The sequence below is a fragment of the Microcebus murinus genome, chromosome 6 (genome assembly GCF_040939455.1).
Source record: "Microcebus murinus isolate Inina chromosome 6, M.murinus_Inina_mat1.0, whole genome shotgun sequence".
In the NCBI taxonomy this organism is placed as follows: domain Eukaryota; kingdom Metazoa; phylum Chordata; class Mammalia; order Primates; family Cheirogaleidae; genus Microcebus; species Microcebus murinus.
The window spans coordinates 30,261,747-30,282,959 of NC_134109.1; the positions used below are offsets into that span (position 1 = coordinate 30,261,747).

At 34.6% G+C, this 21,213-nt stretch overlaps 1 protein-coding gene across 8 annotated transcripts in view; it reads right to left on the reverse strand.

The window, feature by feature from the left end:
• PCNX1 (pecanex 1) overlaps positions 1 to 21,213 on the reverse strand; it is a 160,918-nt gene that overhangs the window by 33,350 nt on the left and 106,355 nt on the right. For all 8 annotated transcript variants that reach the window (XM_012756122.3, XM_012756125.3, XM_012756124.3 and 5 more), the window contains 8 exons: positions 19,934 to 20,026; positions 16,571 to 16,721; positions 14,541 to 14,682; positions 13,306 to 13,483; positions 10,554 to 10,662; positions 9,292 to 9,421; positions 5,788 to 5,846; positions 3,820 to 4,035 (listed from right to left, as the gene is read on the reverse strand). In XM_012756122.3, the coding sequence (XP_012611576.1) occupies positions 3,820 to 4,035; positions 5,788 to 5,846; positions 9,292 to 9,421; positions 10,554 to 10,662; positions 13,306 to 13,483; positions 14,541 to 14,682; positions 16,571 to 16,721; positions 19,934 to 20,026 (1,078 nt within the window). The remainder of the gene's footprint in view (positions 1 to 3,819; positions 4,036 to 5,787; positions 5,847 to 9,291; positions 9,422 to 10,553; positions 10,663 to 13,305; positions 13,484 to 14,540; positions 14,683 to 16,570; positions 16,722 to 19,933; positions 20,027 to 21,213) is intronic.

Genomic DNA, 21,213 nt, shown 5'->3' on the forward strand with positions numbered 1-21,213 from the left:
CAGCATGTGCTTACTGCTATGCTTGAAGGCCCGGGGGTTCTCGCTGTGCCAGATCACACCGGGTTTCAACTTGTAGCTTGCAACACTGCCCCAAGCAAGACTGCTAAACTCCTGTCCTTAAAAGCCTTGAAACTTGGCATCAACTGGGCCTCCTTATGGATGAAGGTCCTTTCGAGTGTCCATTTCCAGAACGGAGCTTTCATCCATATTGAAGATGTACTCTGGCAAGTAATTTCCCTCTACAATCAGCTTATCTGGAGTTTCCCAACATTTTTCAGCTGCCTTCACAACAGCACTTGCAGACCCACCTCTCACTTTCACGTCATGTGATGAACAATGATTCTTGAACTGTTTAAACCACCCAGAGCCAGCAGTAAATTCAGTATTACAGTCAGGTCCAGCCTTTCCTCTCAACATCGCAACCGAACTTTTTGCTGTGGCCACGATCATCACGGCGCTGAGAGGGATCTGCTTCCATGTCTGGTCTTCAATCCAGGTCGTTAGAATTTTCTCCGTATCTGACACAGGCCTGTCTTGAATTTTTGTCAGTCTCGTTGCCTTCGATGAAGCAGATCCTTCAACAACTTCTCTCACTCTGATTTTGTTCTTCAAGATTGTAGCTATGGTGGAAGAGGACATGCCAGCCTAGAGAGCAATAACCATCACTGATTTTCCACCTTGTTAGTCCCTGATCACTTTTTTTTTTTTTTTTTTTTTGAGACAGAGTCTCACTTTGTTGCCCAGGCTAGAGTGAGTGCCGTGGCGTCAGCCTGGCTCACAGCAACCTCAATCTCCGGGGCTCAGCGATCCTACTGCCTCAGCCTCCCGAGTAGCTGGGACTACAGGCATGCGCCACCATGCCCGGCTAATTTTTTGTATATATATTTTTTAGTTGGTCAATTAATTTATTTCTATTTTTGGTAGAGACAGGGTCTCGCTCAGGCTGGTTTCGAACTCCTGACCTTGAGCAATCCGCCCGCCTCGGCCTCCCAAAGTGCTAGGATTACAGGCGTGAGCCACCACGCCCAGCCCCCTGATCACTTTTAATTTTGTTTCTAGGTCAATCACTCCATGTGGCCTCTTACTGGCAACATGAGCCATGAATTTTATATACTTAGAAACCATGATGAACAAGACAACACGAGATCAAAGAAAGAACAGAGAAAATGATGCAATCAAGAGACTCAGTAAACACGAGATGAACAAGGCTGCTGCCAGGTAACATGGTACACTGTTTTACAGTAAAATTTTTTTCATAAGTAGAAGGAACACACATAAAATAACCAATGGAAAGTAAATACATAATCTAGTAACATAATCTAGTAACATAGTAACTTGTTATCAAGAATTATGCACAGTACATAATTATATTACTGGACTTACAGGCTGTGGTAGCACAGATTTGTTTACACCAGCATCACCACAAACATAGGTAACATGTTATGCTATAGTATTAGGATGGCTCCGCTGTCACTAGACAACAGGAATTATTCAGCTCCATTATAATCTTATGGAACCAGTGTTGCCATGTGGTGCATGACTATTTAAGATTCTAACTATATGCTAAGTGCTAAGAAGTGAAAACAGGGTAAGATAACAGATAATCATGCCAGATAGATGGTTAGAAAAGACTTCTCTGAGAAAGTGACATATAGGCAAACATCTAAAGATAATTACCAAATTAGCCAGATGGAGGATTGGTGGGAGGAGGAGAGATGGTTGGTACTTTCTGAGCAAAGAGAAGTCCTTAGGAAAGAATTTAGCACAGCTAAGAAACTGCAAGAAGGCCAGGGTGACTAGAGTGAGTGAGGACAATACTGTAAAGTAAGGATGGAGAAAGTGGCATAGGCCAGATCACAGAGTGTTGTAGGACACATTAGAGCACTTTTATTCTACCTTAAACGCAATTGGGAGTCACCGAAAAGTTTTAAGCATGGAAGTGACAAGACCATCTGTACCTTTAAGAAAAAATCCCATGTGTGAGTGGGAGCGGAGATGAAGAGAGGTTGGTCAATGGGTACAATCATAGAGTTAAACAGAAGGTATAAGTTCTAATGATCCATAGCAGAGTAGGATGACTACAGTTAGAAATAAGGTATTATATATTCTAAAGTAGCTAGGAGAGAGAACTTGAAATGTTCCTAACATACAGAAATGATAAATACTCAAGATGATGGATATCCCAAATTCCCTGACTTGATCATTACGCATTCTATGAATATAACAAAATATCACATGTGCCCCATAAATATGTAAAATATTGTGCATCAATAAAAAAATCCCAATGTCTAAGCCTCGTCATTTAAATGTAGCACAAGTTCAGATAGTAATGGATACTAGGTTTCCAAATTTAAGTTTCAACTGTCAAATAATTAGAGTTGGAATAGCAAAGGATTTATCTAAACATTTATTTGAATCTACTGAGTACCAGAGAAAGAAAGTTGGGAGAGTGAGAATTTGGCTCATATCTTTTAATTTAGAAAATTTCTGATCAATATGGTAGAATGAACAAATGATAAGAAGGGCCCCCTCTATTTTGCACACACATTGGAAATGCTCAACAAAAAGCCTCCCAGTGCACAACTGTAAAATAAAATTAAAAAACAAGAATGAAAACTTCAGGTGCCAAAACTTAAAAAGGAAGTTAAAAGTCATAGATGTAGTAGATGTCAGGGTGTGCTGACTTTTGGAGTCTAGTTGGATTACGTTTGAACACGGAGTAAGACTCTAGAAGAGATGGAATTAAGGTCCTAGGCGCCTCATGGAGAGGCAGAAATAAACATCCATAAGACAAGAATAGGACATTATGAGGAGAGAGGGAGGGAAGGAGGATGGAATGGAGGGAGAAGGAATGAAGAGGTCACAAATAGATCATAAATAAATAATAAACATAAACACTTACTGAATTAATTTGAGTGCTACATAGCTAAAGTCTTATTTCTAGTGAATAATGTTATTAATAAATAGAGAAATACTTGCTCCGCTAACATGCCAAAATAAAGGTGTAAGCCTTCTGATTCAATACTAGGGTAAAAATAAAACTACAGGGGGTAGAGATTTGACTTGATCCTAGTCAAATGCTTTTGTTATTTCCTATTCGCGATTAAAAACACTCCAAAGCACTTAGAAGAAATTAAAAACTCTCTCAAAACTCTTAAGTCCTAATGTTCCCTAGACTGGAAAGATATTTAATAACAGCACTTGAACACCCTATTTAAGTTAATCACTTTACAGGAGCTGATAACATCAAGTTGATATGTTTCTGAATGCATGACAGTAACTGCTTAATGGGTATGGGATTTTATTTTAGAGTGATGAAAATGTTTTGGAACTAGGCAGAGGTGGTAGCTACACAACATTGTGAATATACTAAATGCCACTGATTTTTAATTTTAAGTGGTTAATTTTATGTTGTGTGAATTTTACTTCAATTAAAAAAATTATTGAGGACAAAGGCATGGTCTATATGAATGTAACTTGGCTAAGTACTCTCTTCACACAAAAATTCAGCATTCTATGCTGCTAGCCATCTAACAAATTTATGCCATTGGCCACAAAAGAGACCAGGCAAGAAGACACAAACAATTATAACAGAAATTCAACATCTCCAGGAAAACAAGTCACATGATGCCATATAGTAAAAATGATTCTTCTTGGAACATGAATTTTGGGGGAAAATCTAATAATTACTCTTTAACAACTTTTGACACTCCACAACCCCACAGATCTGATTTTATGACACCTTTTGCAATATAAACATATAAAACTTAAATGTCACAGGAATACACTAAGGAAAAAAAAGATGAATGAATACCTTACCTCTGAATTCAAGTCCCCGCAGCTGGAAAGTGACCAGACCATTGCCTATCTCTATGAGGTGTACTAACGCGTTCAGATAGTCAGAGGCAAGGATGAAACAGTCCCCCGTGCTGTAGTTTCCCCACCGTCCTAGCAGCAAATCACCACAGAGACTGTGCTGCAGGGATCTAGTTAAATGTTCATAAAAGATGGAATTCAGATTGTTGTCATCTGATCCTGTAAGAAGGGATTAAAAAGTTAAATTTCATCTTAAGTCCTCTTTATATCAGCAAACAAAAGTTTTAAAAACATTAAAACTAACTTCCAGTTAGGGTTATATTTATATTTATTTGGCAAGGAAAGTAATATTCATACCCATAACAGTTTCTTATGAAACATAGGATAATGGAAAGGTTTTATAATTTAGATTTAGAAGTCATGTAACCTCTTGGAATCTACAGTTCCCATCAATAAAAAGTGGGAATTGGATTAGATGCAATCTAAGAATTTTTCTACTTCTTTAAAAGTCTATAAATTATTCAATGCAATATGTCTTATAATTAAAACCATACAGGAGAAATGAAAAAGAAAAAATAATTCTAAAGGAGAAGAAAAAGACTACTTGGTAAAGGAAATGGATAAAATCATACAAGATTTGAATGAGACACTCCAAAACAAAGAGAAGTTGGTCAATCAAAAAGAACCTATGTATCAAGCTGGCTAATACTAAGCAAAAATAAACTCTATATGCAGATATAGTAGCAAAGAACCTAAAATATTGGACATTAGTTTTATCTTTAAGAAAAACATTAAGATAAAACACTATTCAATAAATTATATGGTCACCTCTAGAAGTAACACATCCAAAGCAATAATCTGTAAATAGGTGCCCAAAGTATAGTAATAGAGAATGGCAAAATAGTTAAAGCTTAATAATTATTTTAAACTGAGCCAAACTAAATAATAAAATAATGAAAGGGGAATCTCAGATTTTAATGTCAATAAAATGACTAACAATTCTACATCTGCCCATCACAAAAGTATGCATATTAATTTAGAACATGTGTTTTTTATTATGTAGGATAGCATCATCATCACGAGAACTCTAACCCTTTACAATCACATAATACAGCTGAAATGGTTCTTCTCTTTACCAGAACATGATTATGACAGTCATTAATATCAAATAACTAGTGTTCCTTAACCCAATTTTATAATTAAGAATCAATCTGATTGTTCTAGTTTGGTTTCTCAGATGGAAAGAGTACTTGTAGGAATTCATGAGTCAAATGGACACAAATATTCCAGTCTATTTGGGAGTAAGATTTCCTTTAGTAAATTAACACACTGGAGTTCTGGTTGATACATTAATCTCTTATGGTTGGGGCAATGAGATTCACTTTTTCTCTGTCAGACTATTAGGCAGGCCAACAAAATGATGTTTCCCAAATAACAAAACTAAGAACCAGATTTTAGATAATGGTACCACCACCAAAGATTCCCCCACTGAAGTTCTATCCTAAGTGGTTATTTGGCTGCCTAAATGACATCTCTGTATATAATAAACTGTATAAAATTAATATTTACCTTAACATTGAGGGAAAGGTAGAAGCAAACATATGAATAAAACACGTATCAGTATGACTGCATATCCTTCAACACATCTGACCAGTTTTACTTTAACTGTTTCCTACTTTCTGACCTATGAAAGAATGATCTTTGACTGGCATTACTTTCTTCCTATCAGCACTCTCAAAATGCATTTTTATAAAAGATGAATATATAGATTATAGATTATAATATATATAGATTATAAATTATAGATTAATTCACATATACTTTGCTAAAATAAAACAAAGCAAAGGATATTACATTTTTATATAATGACTATTTGGAATTCAAAGAGGATTCCCAACAAGTTGGGAGTATAAACACATATGCGTAAATTAAATCCTCAGACTTGCCTCCTTGCTCACAAATAGACATTACCTGGATTTCTATCAAGCTGGGAAGCCAATCTGGTATTTGAATGATCCACTCGTTTTGTACTAAAGAGGAAAAAATAAAATATTTTCAGTAACTTTCTTTACATTTTAAAAATGTTCAATAATTTAGAGTGAGGCAGAAACTATAGAATATAGATGAAATAAATATTGCCATTTTGTGAAAATCTCTGGAGAAAAGTCTATGATTAGTATAATGATAAAACATCTTGGGAAAACACTTTTTAAGGGGAGGATTTTTTCTTTTTATCACCTTAACTACACATAAACATAGCAGTTTTTCCGTTGCACAGTGTGTAGAAAGACATCTATGAGTGTACTGTGAAAAAAAATTGACCAGGATGCAAAAATACATACTGAATATGGTTCTTAAAAATGAAACATTCTTTGCAAGGGGAAGGTACATCTATTAACAGCCAGTGGCACGATGTTCTCTAGAACAGTGGTTCCCAAAATGTAGTCAACAGAATCCAAGACTTTTGGGGATGTTTTCCAGACCAAAACTATTTTCATAATAATACAGAACTGCTATTTGCCATTTTTCACTGTGTTGCCAACTGCACTGATGGTGTAAAGGCAATGGTGGATAAGACTGCTGCTGCCTGAGCATGAATCAAGACAGTGGCACCAATCATACTACTCTTCACTGCCACACTTGCACAATAAAGCAAACAAAACAAAAAATTCAAGTTTTATTTTAAAACATCCCTAATGAAGCAGTAAAAATTATTAATTTTATTAAATCTCAACCCCTTAGTACAGGCCTTTTTAATATTCTGTATGGCAAAAAGAGAAAATACACATAAACCATTTCTGCTCCACTCTGAAGTATAATGATTGTCACAAGTGAAAACATTTTTGCAACTGTTTGAACTGCAAGCTGAACTAGACGCTTTTTTTTCTTTGAACACCATTTTTACTTGAATGGTTAATGGAAAAATTTTGAGATCGTTCAGATGGGGGTATTTAACATATTGCACACACACACAAAAGAAAGTGAGTCTGTCATTTCAAGAAAAACTGCCCCCATAATATGCCGAAATAAAAAAAAAAAAAAAAAAAGGAAAACTGGCAGTATCTGTTAACAATGATAAAATTCAAGCTTTCACGCAAAAATGAGAATTTTGGAAAACTTATATCCACCACCATGAGCTTGATAGATTCCCAATGCTTAATATTTTTTTGAAATTGGTGTTGATATGAGTGAATGTATTTTTTTAAAACATTACATAATGAAATGTGTCAAAATTTGGAAGATCTTCACTAACCAGTGAACCAATATTTTCCCAATGACCAATAAATAACATTACAAAATTATGCATAGGTAAAACATTCATTCAAAGTATAAGACAGATTACTAAATTTTGATGTAATACGGCTCCAAAAGTTTGTAGATATGGTTTAGATTTCACATTGTAACTAGTTTTAAGAAACTACCATTTCTTGAGGTTTAGTGAAGGAGCAAAGAAAAATACCCACAATTGTCTTAAGAAGCTATTAAAATACTTTTCTTTCCCAACTACATTTCTGTGTGAGGCTGGATTTTCTTCATATGCTTGAACCAAAACAACATATTACAACAGATGGAATGCAGAAGCAGATATGAGAATGCAGCTGTCTTTCAATAAGCCAGACTTTAAAAGATTTGCAAAACTATAAAAACAATGCCACTCTTTTCACTAATTTTTTTTTTTAGCAGGAGGGGAAATATAGTTGTTCTTAATTTAAAATGTTATTTATGCTAAAATGTAATAGATATTAATTTAAAAATAACAATAATATTAGTAAAAAAAGGAGCTCCAGCATCAAACAGGTTTGTGGAAATACGGTAGGTTTCTTAGGCATCTTTTACAGACATTCTATGCAAACACAAGCAGATCCTTAGGTTTGTGGAAATACGGTAGTTTCTTAGGCATCTTTTACAGACATTCTATGCAAGCACAAGCAGATCCATTTTTATTTTTAAAAAGACTGGGTGTCTCTAAGAAGGAAAAAGGAAGCAGGCAAAATAAAAAAGAGAGACTGGCTTCACTATGTTGTCTTCCTGGAACGCAGTGGCTATTCATAGCATTCACAAGTGTGATCAGCGCACACTACAGCCTTGAACTCTTGGTAAAAATATTTAACAGTTTTTGAATTTTTCTTTCTGCTACAGTAAATATTGGTAGAGAAAACCCGTATTTAAAAAACTCTTTGGCACTTCCAATAATTTTTAAGAGTGTAATTTGGTTCTGAAACCAAAAAGTTTAAGAACTGTTGTCACAGAACATTATTTTGGGCTAAAAGTTAGCCTCTAAGAGTAAGATACAAATAACACTGAAAATCACCAAAATGAGAAATAACATCTGGTTTTAGATAAAGGACCAAAGTAAATATTTCAAGCCCACAAACTAGTTCGTCGTTTAAAAGATGAGATACAGTTTTCACCTGTTAAATATGGTAATGTGTGAAAGTGTAGAGAGAAAAGCAGTGATGGAGATGGCCAGAATTACAAATTTGCACACAAGCTCTTTCTAAATCAATGTGTTAATATATATTAAAAGCCTTTAAAATGTTTATGCTCGGCCGGGCGCGGTGGCTCAAGCCTGTAATCCTAGCTCTCTGGGAGGCCGAGGCGGGCGGATTGCTCGAGGTCAGGAGTTCGAAACCAGCCTGAGCAAGAGCAAGACCCCGTCTCTACTATAAAAAGAAAGAAATTAATTGGCCAACTAACATATATATATATATAAAATTAGCCGGGCGTGGTGGTGCATGCCTGTAGTCCCAGCTACTCGGGAGGCTGAGGCAGAAGGATTGCTTGAGCCCAGGAGTTTGAGGTTGCTGTGAGCTAGGCTGATGCCACGGCACTCACTCTAGCCTGTGCAACAAAGCGAGACTCAGTCTCAAAAAAAAAAAAAAAAAAAAAAAATAAAATGTTTATGCTCTACAACTCAGTAATTATACTTTTAGGTATTCTTCCTTACTTAAAATAAAATTTGGAGAGGTTACATACAAAGATGATCACTAAGCATTAAATAGGTAGCCTAAGGAACTAAGTCTAAGTGAAGAAAACACTTCATGCATGAAGACTGTCATTAAAACTTTCTTCACGAAAAAGCAGAAATAACCTATAAAAAGTTTAGCTTTAGAAAGAGCCAGCTATTTCTAAGAAAACTATGAAATAATTCATTGTGACCATTATAAAAACATTGTATAGTATAAAGTTTCAGAGTATTATTAATGTAAAATAATTCTCATAAATATCACCAAAAGAAAAAAGATACAAAAATGAGTATATTCAATCAAAACATTGTTTTAAAATATCTTATGAGTAGATAAAAATAAAAAATAATTTTATCCCCTTCTTTTGTAGTATACAAATTTTTAGTAAAAATATTCATTTCAACACAATCAATTATGAACCATAAATACTTCGAATAATTATACTACCAATAGTTTTTCCTAGTAAAAAAGATTTAAAAATGCCTTTCAAGTGTTTTATTCTACTCACTTATAGTCTCTCTCCCAGAATTTCACAGGTCGAACATATGAAGTGATGAATATTGCACTCCCCAGAAAGGGGTTCAGTGGAGTAGAGAAGAAGGCCGACACAACAGCCTGAATAAACAACATGGCTGAATCTACGGGAAATTGGTTAAGGAAATTAACCTTCATCTCAGCACACACACTCAAAACAAAACACAACACATCACAAAACTCACAAATACATTTAGATTACAGCAATTAGAAAAATGAGGTTCACCAGAAGAATCCCGAGAGAGTGTCACTGGACAGCATAAGGGGCTACCAATAAAAAGACACAACAAAGAAAGTACAACGTGATATGATGCTTTGAAGGGAGTCAAATAAGTATTTGCTAATGTGTGTTTGGTAAAAGTACATATATCAATCTTGGGAAGAGACAGTTGGGTTCAATTTTCCAAAAGGTTAAAACAAAATTTGCAGACGCCAAAAGTCTGCATTTCAACATCAATGTCATCACTAACCCTTACTGTTATTTAGAAAATACTTTTAAGAAATGACAAGAATAGAAAACTTTGGACAGAGTTTAATTATAATCATATTATTTAAAAAGTGCCAGGTCCTAGCCGGGCGCGGTGGCTCTCACCTGTAATCCTAGCACTCTGGGAGGCTGAGGCGGGTGGATTGCTCAAGGTCAGGAGTTCGAAACCAGCCTGACCAAGAGTGAGACCCCGTCTCAACTATAAACAGAAAGAAATTAATTGGCCAACTAATATATATAGAAAAACTTAGCCGGGCATGATGGCGCATGCCTGTAGTCCCAGCTACTTGGGAGGCTGAGGCAGGAGGATTGCTTGAGCCCAGGAGTTTGGAGTTGCTGTGAACTAGGCTGACGCCACAGCACTCACTCTAGCCTGGGAAAACAAAGCGAGACTCTGTCTCAAAAAAAAAAAAAAAAAGTGCCAGGTCTTTATTAAAACTATTTCTAAACATATTTTGTATGCATTAGAAATTAATGAATATTCATATATGAAAACAATTTTAAATTAGCATTACTTAATTATAAAACTTTAATACTTTCCTCATATTCAGATGATCTGTGGGTCACAGATATTAACACAAGTTAAACAATCAAAATCAGTATAGGTGTGGACTCAAAAGAGTATGAATTTTTGATAATTTATTATATAGCTAACTATATTCTATGCCTGTAAAAGGTTATGCCTATAAACCAACATTCTCATCAAGGATATGACTGTTCATTCTTATAAACTTTAATCAGAAGGATACGGGGCACTGCAAAGGGCTGAGCGAAAGCATGGAAGGCAGAACCCCATGTAATCTGCCACGGGGCAATATAGGTATACACGAACTGCAGTTTATAAAGGAGTTCCCAAAGCTGTAGGAGAAAAAGTAAAACCATTTGTAAAAAACTTATCATCACATATTTGAATTTGAAATGGAAAACTTGTAAATTGAATTCTCTTCCTAATAGGGAAATGACATTGAAATTATTTGCCATTTGCGTAATAGCAAAAGATATATCAACTACCAAAACACTGCATTTATTTTCCAGTAAAGACACTATTTTTAAGTAAAGACAGCTAGCTGACTTACAGATCTGTGTTTCATCTGTTTAAAACATGCTATGCCCTCTATTGGCCATATATTACTACTACCATAAGCAAAACAAAGAAAGGCAGGAAGCAGCAAAATAACTGTCCTTGAAAAAAAATCTAGATATCTATAAAGCTTAAGTAATACACATATTTATTTTATTCTAACACACATTTTCCCCAAATTTTAGTACTTTGGAAACTGAGTATGTTTTAAATGCAATGTCAAAAGAATGTGAAAACGGCAGTTGCAATATAATTGTCACTGCCAGTTTGCATAAAAATGTAGTTGTGTTTTAGGCATGTGTTGACAACCTCAATTGTTGTCAATACAAACACAGTACACATTTTCATCTTAAAAATTTAAGTTTGGATCTGTTATTGTTGTTGAACATGTCTTCAATACTGAAACAGAATTGCTATGTTTGTCCAAGATTGCTTCTACATGTTAGGCAATACAAAGTCAAATGCTCAAAACAGATCACAGAATCTTAAAAGCAAGAAGTTCTGACTAATTTGGTGCCATGATTTGACAACAAATACCTTATCTCTTAAAATACTTTAGCTGATTTACAAATGAATTTGTTTAACTTCCAATTTAAAAAAGAATCACAACTTCATCTGATTAGAAAAAACAGATGAAGCCCAGTATTCTTTGCCATGACTCAAAATCCTGCTGGCAATCCTTGGTACTAAAGTGATCAAGATCATAGTAAGTAAAAGCAGCATTTGTATCACCAAAATGCTATTATAACTACTTAAAAGCACTGACTCAAAAAACCCTTCACATTCTAAATGTGAAACAGACTGTACTCAAATTTTGACTGTAATATTAAGAAAAAAATAGTATGTAATTATGTGGGTAAGTGGTTGGTAGGTAAAAACATTTTTGTATACATTTAATTTTTTCTCAAAAGCTTATTAAATCCATGCTGCATATTACAACAATATCTTAGAATAAAAAATATATCTGAAGAGATCCCTTAAAAATTACTTATTATCACTGTTAAGTTCTAACTACTGATCATGTAAAATCAAACTCCTTAAGGGGAGAGCTTTCTTTCTTTTGTTCACTGATGTGGCCTAAGCATTTAGAACAGTTCTGGAAAATGGTATGCTCTCAAAAAAATATTTAATAATAAATGAAGGTATTAAGAAAACCCAAACTAATGCAGAGTTAAGTGTAGCAACTATATTTAGTTTGTATTTACTACAACTTTCACTTTTTTCTGACCAGTAAAATAAAATACAATTTTTAATCTAAATATTTAAATCTGTGAGAAACTACATGCTTCTTTATACAAACAATTCTCTGATTAACTTTCAGGCTTCCTCTTTTGGTTAATAACCACACTCAGTAAAAGAGGAATCGAATGATAAAACGCACACAAATTAGTGGTTGAACAAATACAATACTAGAATATTTCAGACGCTATTTACCACAATATGGAAAATGACTATCAATGATACCTTATTCAGGTTAATGGTTTTCCACTTTTACTGTTCCCATCCTAGGTCAGATCTCTATCACATCTAAATTATTGTCACAATCTCTTAAGCTGTTCTCCATACCTTTATGTTCTCTCTTCCCCAATTCATCCCAAATGTGGCTGACCAGGCTAACTTTCCTAAAATTGGATTTTCATTGTGTTTTGTAGCTGTTCATTTGCTTCAGCTCTGTTACCTATCAAATGGGATAATATATGTCAAAGTCCTTTGTATGTGGTCAGTGTTAACATGAAATCTAATTGCTATTTAACTTATAAATAATCTGACTGTACAAACTATTTCATTTAGAAGGGTAGTGTGGTTCAGCAAAAAGATCCTTGGATTGGGAGGCAGAAGACTCAGGTTTTATCAACTCATTTGTAAAGGGCGTAAGAACATCTATCTTACGGATGGAAAACACATTTTTGAAGCATTCTGTAAACTTAAGAGTATTCTGCAAATGTCACATCAAGCTAATTTCTGATGGCTCCCACCTGGCCAAAGTGTCCTCAACATTTACTGTCTGCATTTGGCTGTCAGGTTGCAATCCTCAGCTAGAATTTGCTCCCTCCATCTGTCCAGCAGCCCATAACCCAATTATTACCAATTCTATTTCTGAAATTATTCAAAACTATACCCTATTTGGAAGATTCTATGTATTTTTAAATATATAGATTATTAATGTTTTTCTAATCTTTCTATGGAACTTAATCTTATCTTCCTATCTATGGCAAAAAATATATCTTTAATGAATCACAGTGACTCACATTGTCTAGGGATTCTAACACGCTCCTAAATAACTGGTTGACTGAAGAGAGGTATTACTTCCTTAAAAGATAATAAACCCAATGAAATATAAGCATAATCTTCATTAAAAAGTGTATTACTTAAAGAGATAATTTTTACAGATAAGGATATTCCTTTCAGCAATAAATTACCTTGTGGAAGAGTATGGACATGAAGAATAGATCCAAAAGCATGGTCTCTGAAAAGGCTTCATAGTCGAATTTGAAAAACAGCACAGTAAAGATAACTGTGACATATTGATATGTAGGGCTGCTAAATGAGGATCGTAGCAACTTCAAACCAGCAATGGTGATCATTAAAGCACCTAATCTATAATAGAAAGAAAGCATGAATCATGAACTCATGACTGAAAACATTAAAAAATTTACTAATTTTAGAAAAATAACCACAGAATTTACTAACCTTACAATATATAGATCAAATTTAAATTTCTAAAAATGATTTATGTAGCTAAGCAAATTAGATCCTGAAAGAATCTTAGTAAAATATTCCCTTTTGTTAGTACGTATTATGATTCTTATCCTTTATATGAACAAGCATATTTTAAAAATAGTGTTGTAAATCTGAAATCTGGTTCTCTAGTTTCCAAATATTCCTACTGCTTTAACATTAATTGTGTCTAGCACATGAAATACATACATTAATGCTTACTCAACATGTACATACTCCAGTGGGTAGTCCCGTAGAATGACCAAGGAGGCAAGTAACCACCTATATAGTATAAAACATAGCCATCTCTCAAACTTGCCATCTAATATTAAAAATTAGCCTTATTAAATAAATATCCTAGGCCGGGCGCTGTGGCTCACGCCTGTAATCCTAGCTCTTGGGAGGCCGAGGCGGGCGGATTGCTCAAGGTCAGGAGTTCAAAACCAGCCTGAGCAAGAGCGAGACCCTGTCTCTACTATAAACAGAAAGAAATTAATTGGCCAATTGATATATATATATATAAAAAATTAGCCGGGCATAGTGGCACATGCCTGTAGTCCCAGCTACTCGGGAGGCTGAGGCAGAAGGATCACTCGAGCCCAGGAGTTTGAGGTTGCTGTGAGCTAGGCTGACGCCACGGCACTCACTCTAGCCTGGACAACAAAGTGAGACTCTGTCTCAAAAAAAAAAAATAATAAATAAATAAATATCCTCTCATAAAATATCAATTGGCAATGAGATGTATGGGGTAGTGAATAAGCCAATGGGAGAAAGAGATTTTTAAAAAAGGGTAAAGACAAAATCTCACCTGAATTTTTAAACTCAGTGCCTTGCTCCAAAAAGACAATGATTATTTGATATTTGATCAATAAACTTTAAAACATTGTTTGTGACAGCCCCCAATAGTCAGGCTTAGAGTTCAGATTATTGTACTTACTCTGTATCCAATTTTTTTGGACTAGCAATTTTCTCTGCACTGCTACTAAGTTCATTAAGAACAATCAATGGATAGATGATATTCTTTTCCACAAAAAGAAGCCACACATGAAGTTTCTCAAACCACATCATAGTGGCTGCATCTAATAGGGCAATATAAGAAGACCACATGTCATCTAACATATACAGTAGTTTAGGTAATGTGATGAGAGGGGAAAATCTTACAACTTAAATTTAGTTCTATACTATGAATTAAAATGTAAAGAATCCAGTACTTGAATTGTCAACTCCTATGAGCTTTGAAACACTTAAAAATATGCAACTTAGATATGACTTATATTTACATGAATTGAAGCTTTAATTCTTAAAACCTCAGTTCTTAACCATAACTTTTCTCATTTATGTTTACAACTTGTGGAGAAAAGGATACTGATTATTAGACTGCTACACCCCCCCAAATAAATGATCTACTAAATAATCTGTTTTTAAAATGCTAAGATACATATACATAGATGCAAACATATATACATATGATAAACTATCTCAGAATATAAATATATGCTATGATTTGAATTCACATACTTCATAAAAGTCATTTTCATTGCCAATAATATATTTTCTAATACTTCAATATTATTTTATTCAGGAAAGTGTCTGGGATAAAATAAAACACTTAAAACACGGTTTTTCGGCTATTTGAAAACAGTCACCTACCTAGAAGTTCTTTTGGAAGTTCTCTAATGAATAATTTTTTTTTTCAATTGCTAAAATCAGTATGATGAAAAAAAATCAACTTTGCTATTATCTAGTACTATTAATATGTCAAAAATGTTATGATTCAAAATTTTTAAAAATTTAGACTAAATGTTCTGTAAAGATCAAAAATAAACAATATAATTAATAATTTAATGAAAACTGCTGATCTTTATAACAAACTAGATATACTTGCTATCATTATTATATGAAAACAATACTATTAGTTCACTGTCAAAAAAATTCTCATACTGGGTTATTTTCTTGATGGTAGAAATGGGCCAGTACATATTCTTACACAGTTTCATGTCATTTTTCCTTATTAAATGAACATGAATTTTGTAAAAGGTCTACTAGAATTATTACTGCAACCTACAAATTACTATTTATCTCTCCAAGATTAAACTGGTAATCAAGATTACAGTAACATGATGTTTCAATCAATTTCACTAAAAGGCCTAGGAAATTTGCTTTGTGAATGCAATTGAGTAATTTACTCTTTTTACAGTAATTCACTAACCGCAGGAAAAGTCTGAGGGAAAAAAATTGGCTTATTTAAGCACTGGCATACAATAAATGATGACATAGGTATGAACTTTTATTATTTCTCTAAAATGAGGACGTATATTATATTACAGGTCATGGGGCTAATGAACAAGAACTGAATACTTAACAACAGGCAAGAAAAGTCAGGGTTTGCAGTGGCAAGGAAGAAGGCTGCCCAGTGGACTGGCCTTCTATTTCTCTCTGAGTCACTTTTATACTTCATCCCAAATCTGAACTAATAACTGCAATTACAAAATGTTTTAACTTCTTTGCACTTTATAAATTCTTTTATACTCCTCTCTTGTAGGACATAGTGTCTCTGGTAGAAACAGGAGCAAAGACTTTTCTTTTCTCCCTGTGATTTAAGGATTGGGTTGCCTGTAGATGACAACAACGAAAAACCTTATTGGGGAAAGTGGAGGGACATGACAGAGAAGTCATAGACACACACGAGGAGTCACCAATGAGACATCTGTGAAGACCAATTTAGAGAAGAAAGAATTAAGATTTTTCTGTGGAAAATTGGCATTGTAGGACTCACATTTATACTCCAGCTGAAATTAAAGCATCCTGCAGAAGATTTGATTCATTTACAGCTTGAAAACTAAGTATAATACGTACAAGCAAAGTGTTTCTTGATGATACTTATTGAACTCAGCACATATTGAATAGTCAGCATAATAAGGGAAAAAGTCATAGTATTAAAAGGAAGAGTGCTAATGAAATACTTACTTCGAACTTCATATTGGTTATACTCCACTGTTTTTAGCAGAGGATGAGAGAAACAGTGCCACGGTAGTTGTTTTCTAACTTGAGGCAGTACATAATGAGTTACAAACCCCACAAAGCCAACCAGTGAATACAACACATACTTGAGAGCAGGCTAAAAAAATAGTACATAAAATTGAAAAAATTAGGAGTGACTTTGAGAATCATAGAACTACAAATCTGTCAGTTTAGTTTTCCCTTTGATAATGAAGAGCAAAAATAATTTTAGAATTTAAAAACCAAACATTTTTCTACAGTTAACATTTTTATATTATACATTTTTTCTGATTAAATCAGCCTTGAAAGTTAGTGGCTGTTCATATATCACAGATACTATAAAATGCATTAACTACTTTCTTTGGCGTCTCACACTATTTGTATAATGAGAGAGTGGCCTGAGTTATACTGTTTTCTACTGTAAGAATGTTCTACACGACATTCAATCGTTTCTCAGCCTTTTGGCTAAGATCAAGTGTAGAATGTTCTACATGACATTCAGAGCAACATATTGTTTTAAATAGTAAAGATAAAGGACATGGATTATGGTAGGATCTGCCTGGAACAGTCAACTGTATATACTGGTTCACAGAACATGGCTTAGCACACAGCTACATGCCTGACCCAAGGTGTGGAGGCCCAGGCACCCTAGAGCCACTAGCCTCAGTCACTGAGGTGGTATCATCCATGGGTATCGCTGATGAACACATCATAGCCACCAAGAGCCCAACCTCTTTCCTGCCACCCTTCAAGCTTCCCAGGAGAGCCATCTGCTCCTTCCTCAACTACACAGCCAATTATAACAGGGCCTAGGGCTTGATGCACACCTGTGTAAGCACACAGGGCAGAGACCATTTATTTGTGACTACAAAGGGTATGGAAGGCTTTCAGCAGGGACAATCATCTGAGTCACCACATCCTGACTCATATTGAAGAAGAGCCATTCGTTAGAAGCATAACACATCTTAAAATTTCTCTTCTCTACTACCACCAACACCCAAGCATATCAACTGGAGGCCCAAGAACTGGCCCACCTGGACCCAATACCACCAGTGCTCATGTATGCTGCCCAGCAGCCTGAGGACTAGCACACCCAACCTATTGCTGCCACCACTAGTGCCCGAGGACAGTCCACCAAGCATCCTTATCCCAAGCAAAGCCTTGCCACTGCCTCCATTAACAAACACCGCCTCAGCCAATGAGGAACTCAAAGACACCACTGACACTAAATACAGCCTTAGAAATCACAGGGACACATTAGTGTACCCACCCAGAAGCAAAGCCAATGCATCCTCCCCAACCAACATCATAGATACATCTACAGGAAAAACTCTTTCCCTAAAAAAGACAATCCATAAAATTGGAAAAAGCAACTGTTACAAATCATGAAAAGATATCATGATGAGGACACAAGAAACATAAAAAGGCAAGAAAATGTGACACCTCCAAAGAAACATAATAATTCTCCAATGAAAGGAATATTTCCCCAAAAAAGGAAATATATTAAATGCCTAGAAAGGATTCAAAATAATGATATTGAGGAAATTCAGTGAGATACAAGAGAACACAGATAAATAATACAAAGAAATCAGGAAAAAAATCATGATCTAAGTGAGAATGTCAACAAAGAGATATAAAAAAGAACCAAACAGAAATTCTGTAACTGAAGAATTCAATGAGTGAAATAAAATATAATTAAGAGCGCCAACAATAGACTAGACCAAGAAGAATGAACTTCTACATTTGAACACAAGTCTTTTGAAATAACCAAACAGTAAAAAAAAAAAAAAAAAAGGATAAAAAATAAAGAAAGCCTACACGATATATGCAACACTATAAAACTAGCAGATATTCAAAATTTGTCCAAATGGAGAAGAAATGGACAAAGGAATAGAAGGATTACTCAATGAAATAATGGCTGAAAGCTTCCAAGTCTTGCAAGAGATATAGACAAGATACAAGAAGCTCAAAGATTCCCAAATATTATAAGTGGCCCACACAGGTCTTCTCCAAGGCACATTATAGTCAAATTGTCAAAAGTCAAGGACAAAGACAGAATTCTAAAAATAGCAATAGAAAAGCATCAAGTCACATACAAGAGAATGACCATCATACTAACAGCATATTTTTCAGCAGAAACCTTACAAACCATATGGAGATACAGATCTACACAAAAGAATGGGGGAGCACCACACATGGTAATTATATGACCTATAGATGAGAGGAACTTTGCTTGAGGAACTGTCCATAGGGAACAACACCCAACGAGCCTCACCCATTCCTGAACCTTTAGATGATAAGGTTCTAGACCTCCAACTGTATTGGAATGAGACTTTTAGGGGTTTTAGGAGAGGAAAAGTGCATTTTGCCTATGGCAGGATGTCAATCACTAAGGCCAGAGGGTGAGCTGTGGTAGTCAGCCTCTGAAATGGTCCCCATGATCCTTGCCTCCTGGTGTTTACACTTGTATATATTCTCTTCCCACAATGTGCCATAGTTGATCTAAGTTACCAATAGAATGTGGAAGGAGTGGTGGGATGTCACTTCCAATATCAGGTTATAAGGGAGTGCAGCTTCTGTCTTGGGCTTTCTGTCTCAAGGGTCACTTGCACTGGTAGAAATCTGCTGTCATTTTGTGGTGACACTCAGGCAGTGAGCATATGGTGAGAACCACATGGAGGGGAACTGAGGTCTCTGGCCAACAGTCAGAAGAAACTGAGGCCTGCAAATAATGAGCTTCAGATGACTACAGCATCATGAAAGATCCTGAGCTAGAATCATCCAGATAAGCCAACTCCAGATTCATGGCTCAGAGAAACCATGAGAAAATAAATATTTTTTTGATAAAACCAAATAAAAAGTCACATATTTATTTCAGCATTATGGACAAACATTATAATCAGATTAGAAATGAGTCCAAAGTTATAGTCATGCATCGCTTAGAAACAGGGACATTCTGAGACTATGCTAGGTGATTTCATCATTATACAAACATCAGAGTGTACTTACACAAACCTACCTAGTGTAGCCTACTACACACCTTGGCTTATGGTATAGCTTATTGCTCCTAGGTGACAAACAGGTACAGTGTGTTACTGTACTGAACACAGTAGGCAACTGTAATACAACATAAGTATTTATGTATCTAACCATAGCAAATGTACAGTTAAAGTATGGTATAAAATATTTAAAAATGGTACACAAATAAGACAGTTGGATTATAATCTTATGGGACCACCGTCATATATGTAGTCTGTACTTGACTGAAATGTTGTTATGCAGTGCAAGACTGTATTTTCCCCCAATTAAAAGAACAAAATCATTCTTTACCTGCAATGCTGTGAAGACTGTGCTTACATGAATAGCAAAATATAGCACACCAATTACAATGCATACTACTAGGTCAGACTGTAAACGCTCACCCTGTTGGGAAAAAAAAAAGAATTACCAATTACATTAAAATTCTTAAAAATCTTTCCTTTATTCCCAACCAGCAAAGTTTAAGAAATAATTTTTCATTGATACTCTTTAAACTTCTGAATATTTCTTAAACATAATAATTAAAAACAATAAATATTACTTTCTTCCTCAATTTCCTCATATTTTGGTATTATACTGCAATACAAAGGAAACCAAACAACTTACCTAGCTCTGCTAGCTGTATAACATATTGCAAGTATAATGAAGATTTTATTCCCCCATTGGTCTGTAAGTTTAACTTTTACATAGAGGAAAAGGATATAAGTTGCTGTAACATTTTTTAGTTTTTTTGTTTTAGACCAGTTTTCACTACATTGCCCAGGCTAGAGTGCCATGGCTATTCACAAGAGTGATCATAGCATATTATAGCCCAGAACTCCTGGGCTCAAGCAATCCTCCTGCCTCAGCTTACCAAATACACAGGACTATACAATGTGCTACTGTGCCTAGCCATAGTGTCATTCATAGAGGTATATCCCTTTGGATAAGTTATGTTTTCATTGGTCTTTTAAAACATTAAAACTATATGTATATGTCACATTTTACTTACTAGATTTTGGTTCTTTCAGTGGTTATAGCAAAAATCAGAAACCTCAATATCTTTGGTTATCAGTTGATCCATTAGGTTTGCGCTTATAAGCTAGATTCAGATTATATTACTGTATTTAATGTGAAATATGCTTTGCTAACACAGAAACTAAAGTCAGAAAAAAAGTTTAAATTATATCTTGAGGTAGTTTTGTATATCTAAAGTTTTCTAAAGAATATGTAAATAGCTCAAGTTCACTGAAAGTAAATGTTATCTCTCATTCAACTCATATACATTTAGTTTTTCAGAAATAATCTAAAATAAATCTGATAAAAGAATGTTTTATATTTTATTCTGTAAAACAGACATGAATCTATAGAATTCATTTTTCAAACAACGACTAAAAGAATACAGGCAAAATTATAATTTACTAAATTACAAATTTTTAAAAATTATTAAATTTACTTAACTATATTACATTAATACAGGTTACTGTTCTTTCTGTTCAAACTGAGAAACGCACAAACTTTCAGACTGCTCTTGAGAAATAAAACATTCTAAAAGACTAGTAAATGATGTATAAAGACATAGTTTTTATCAA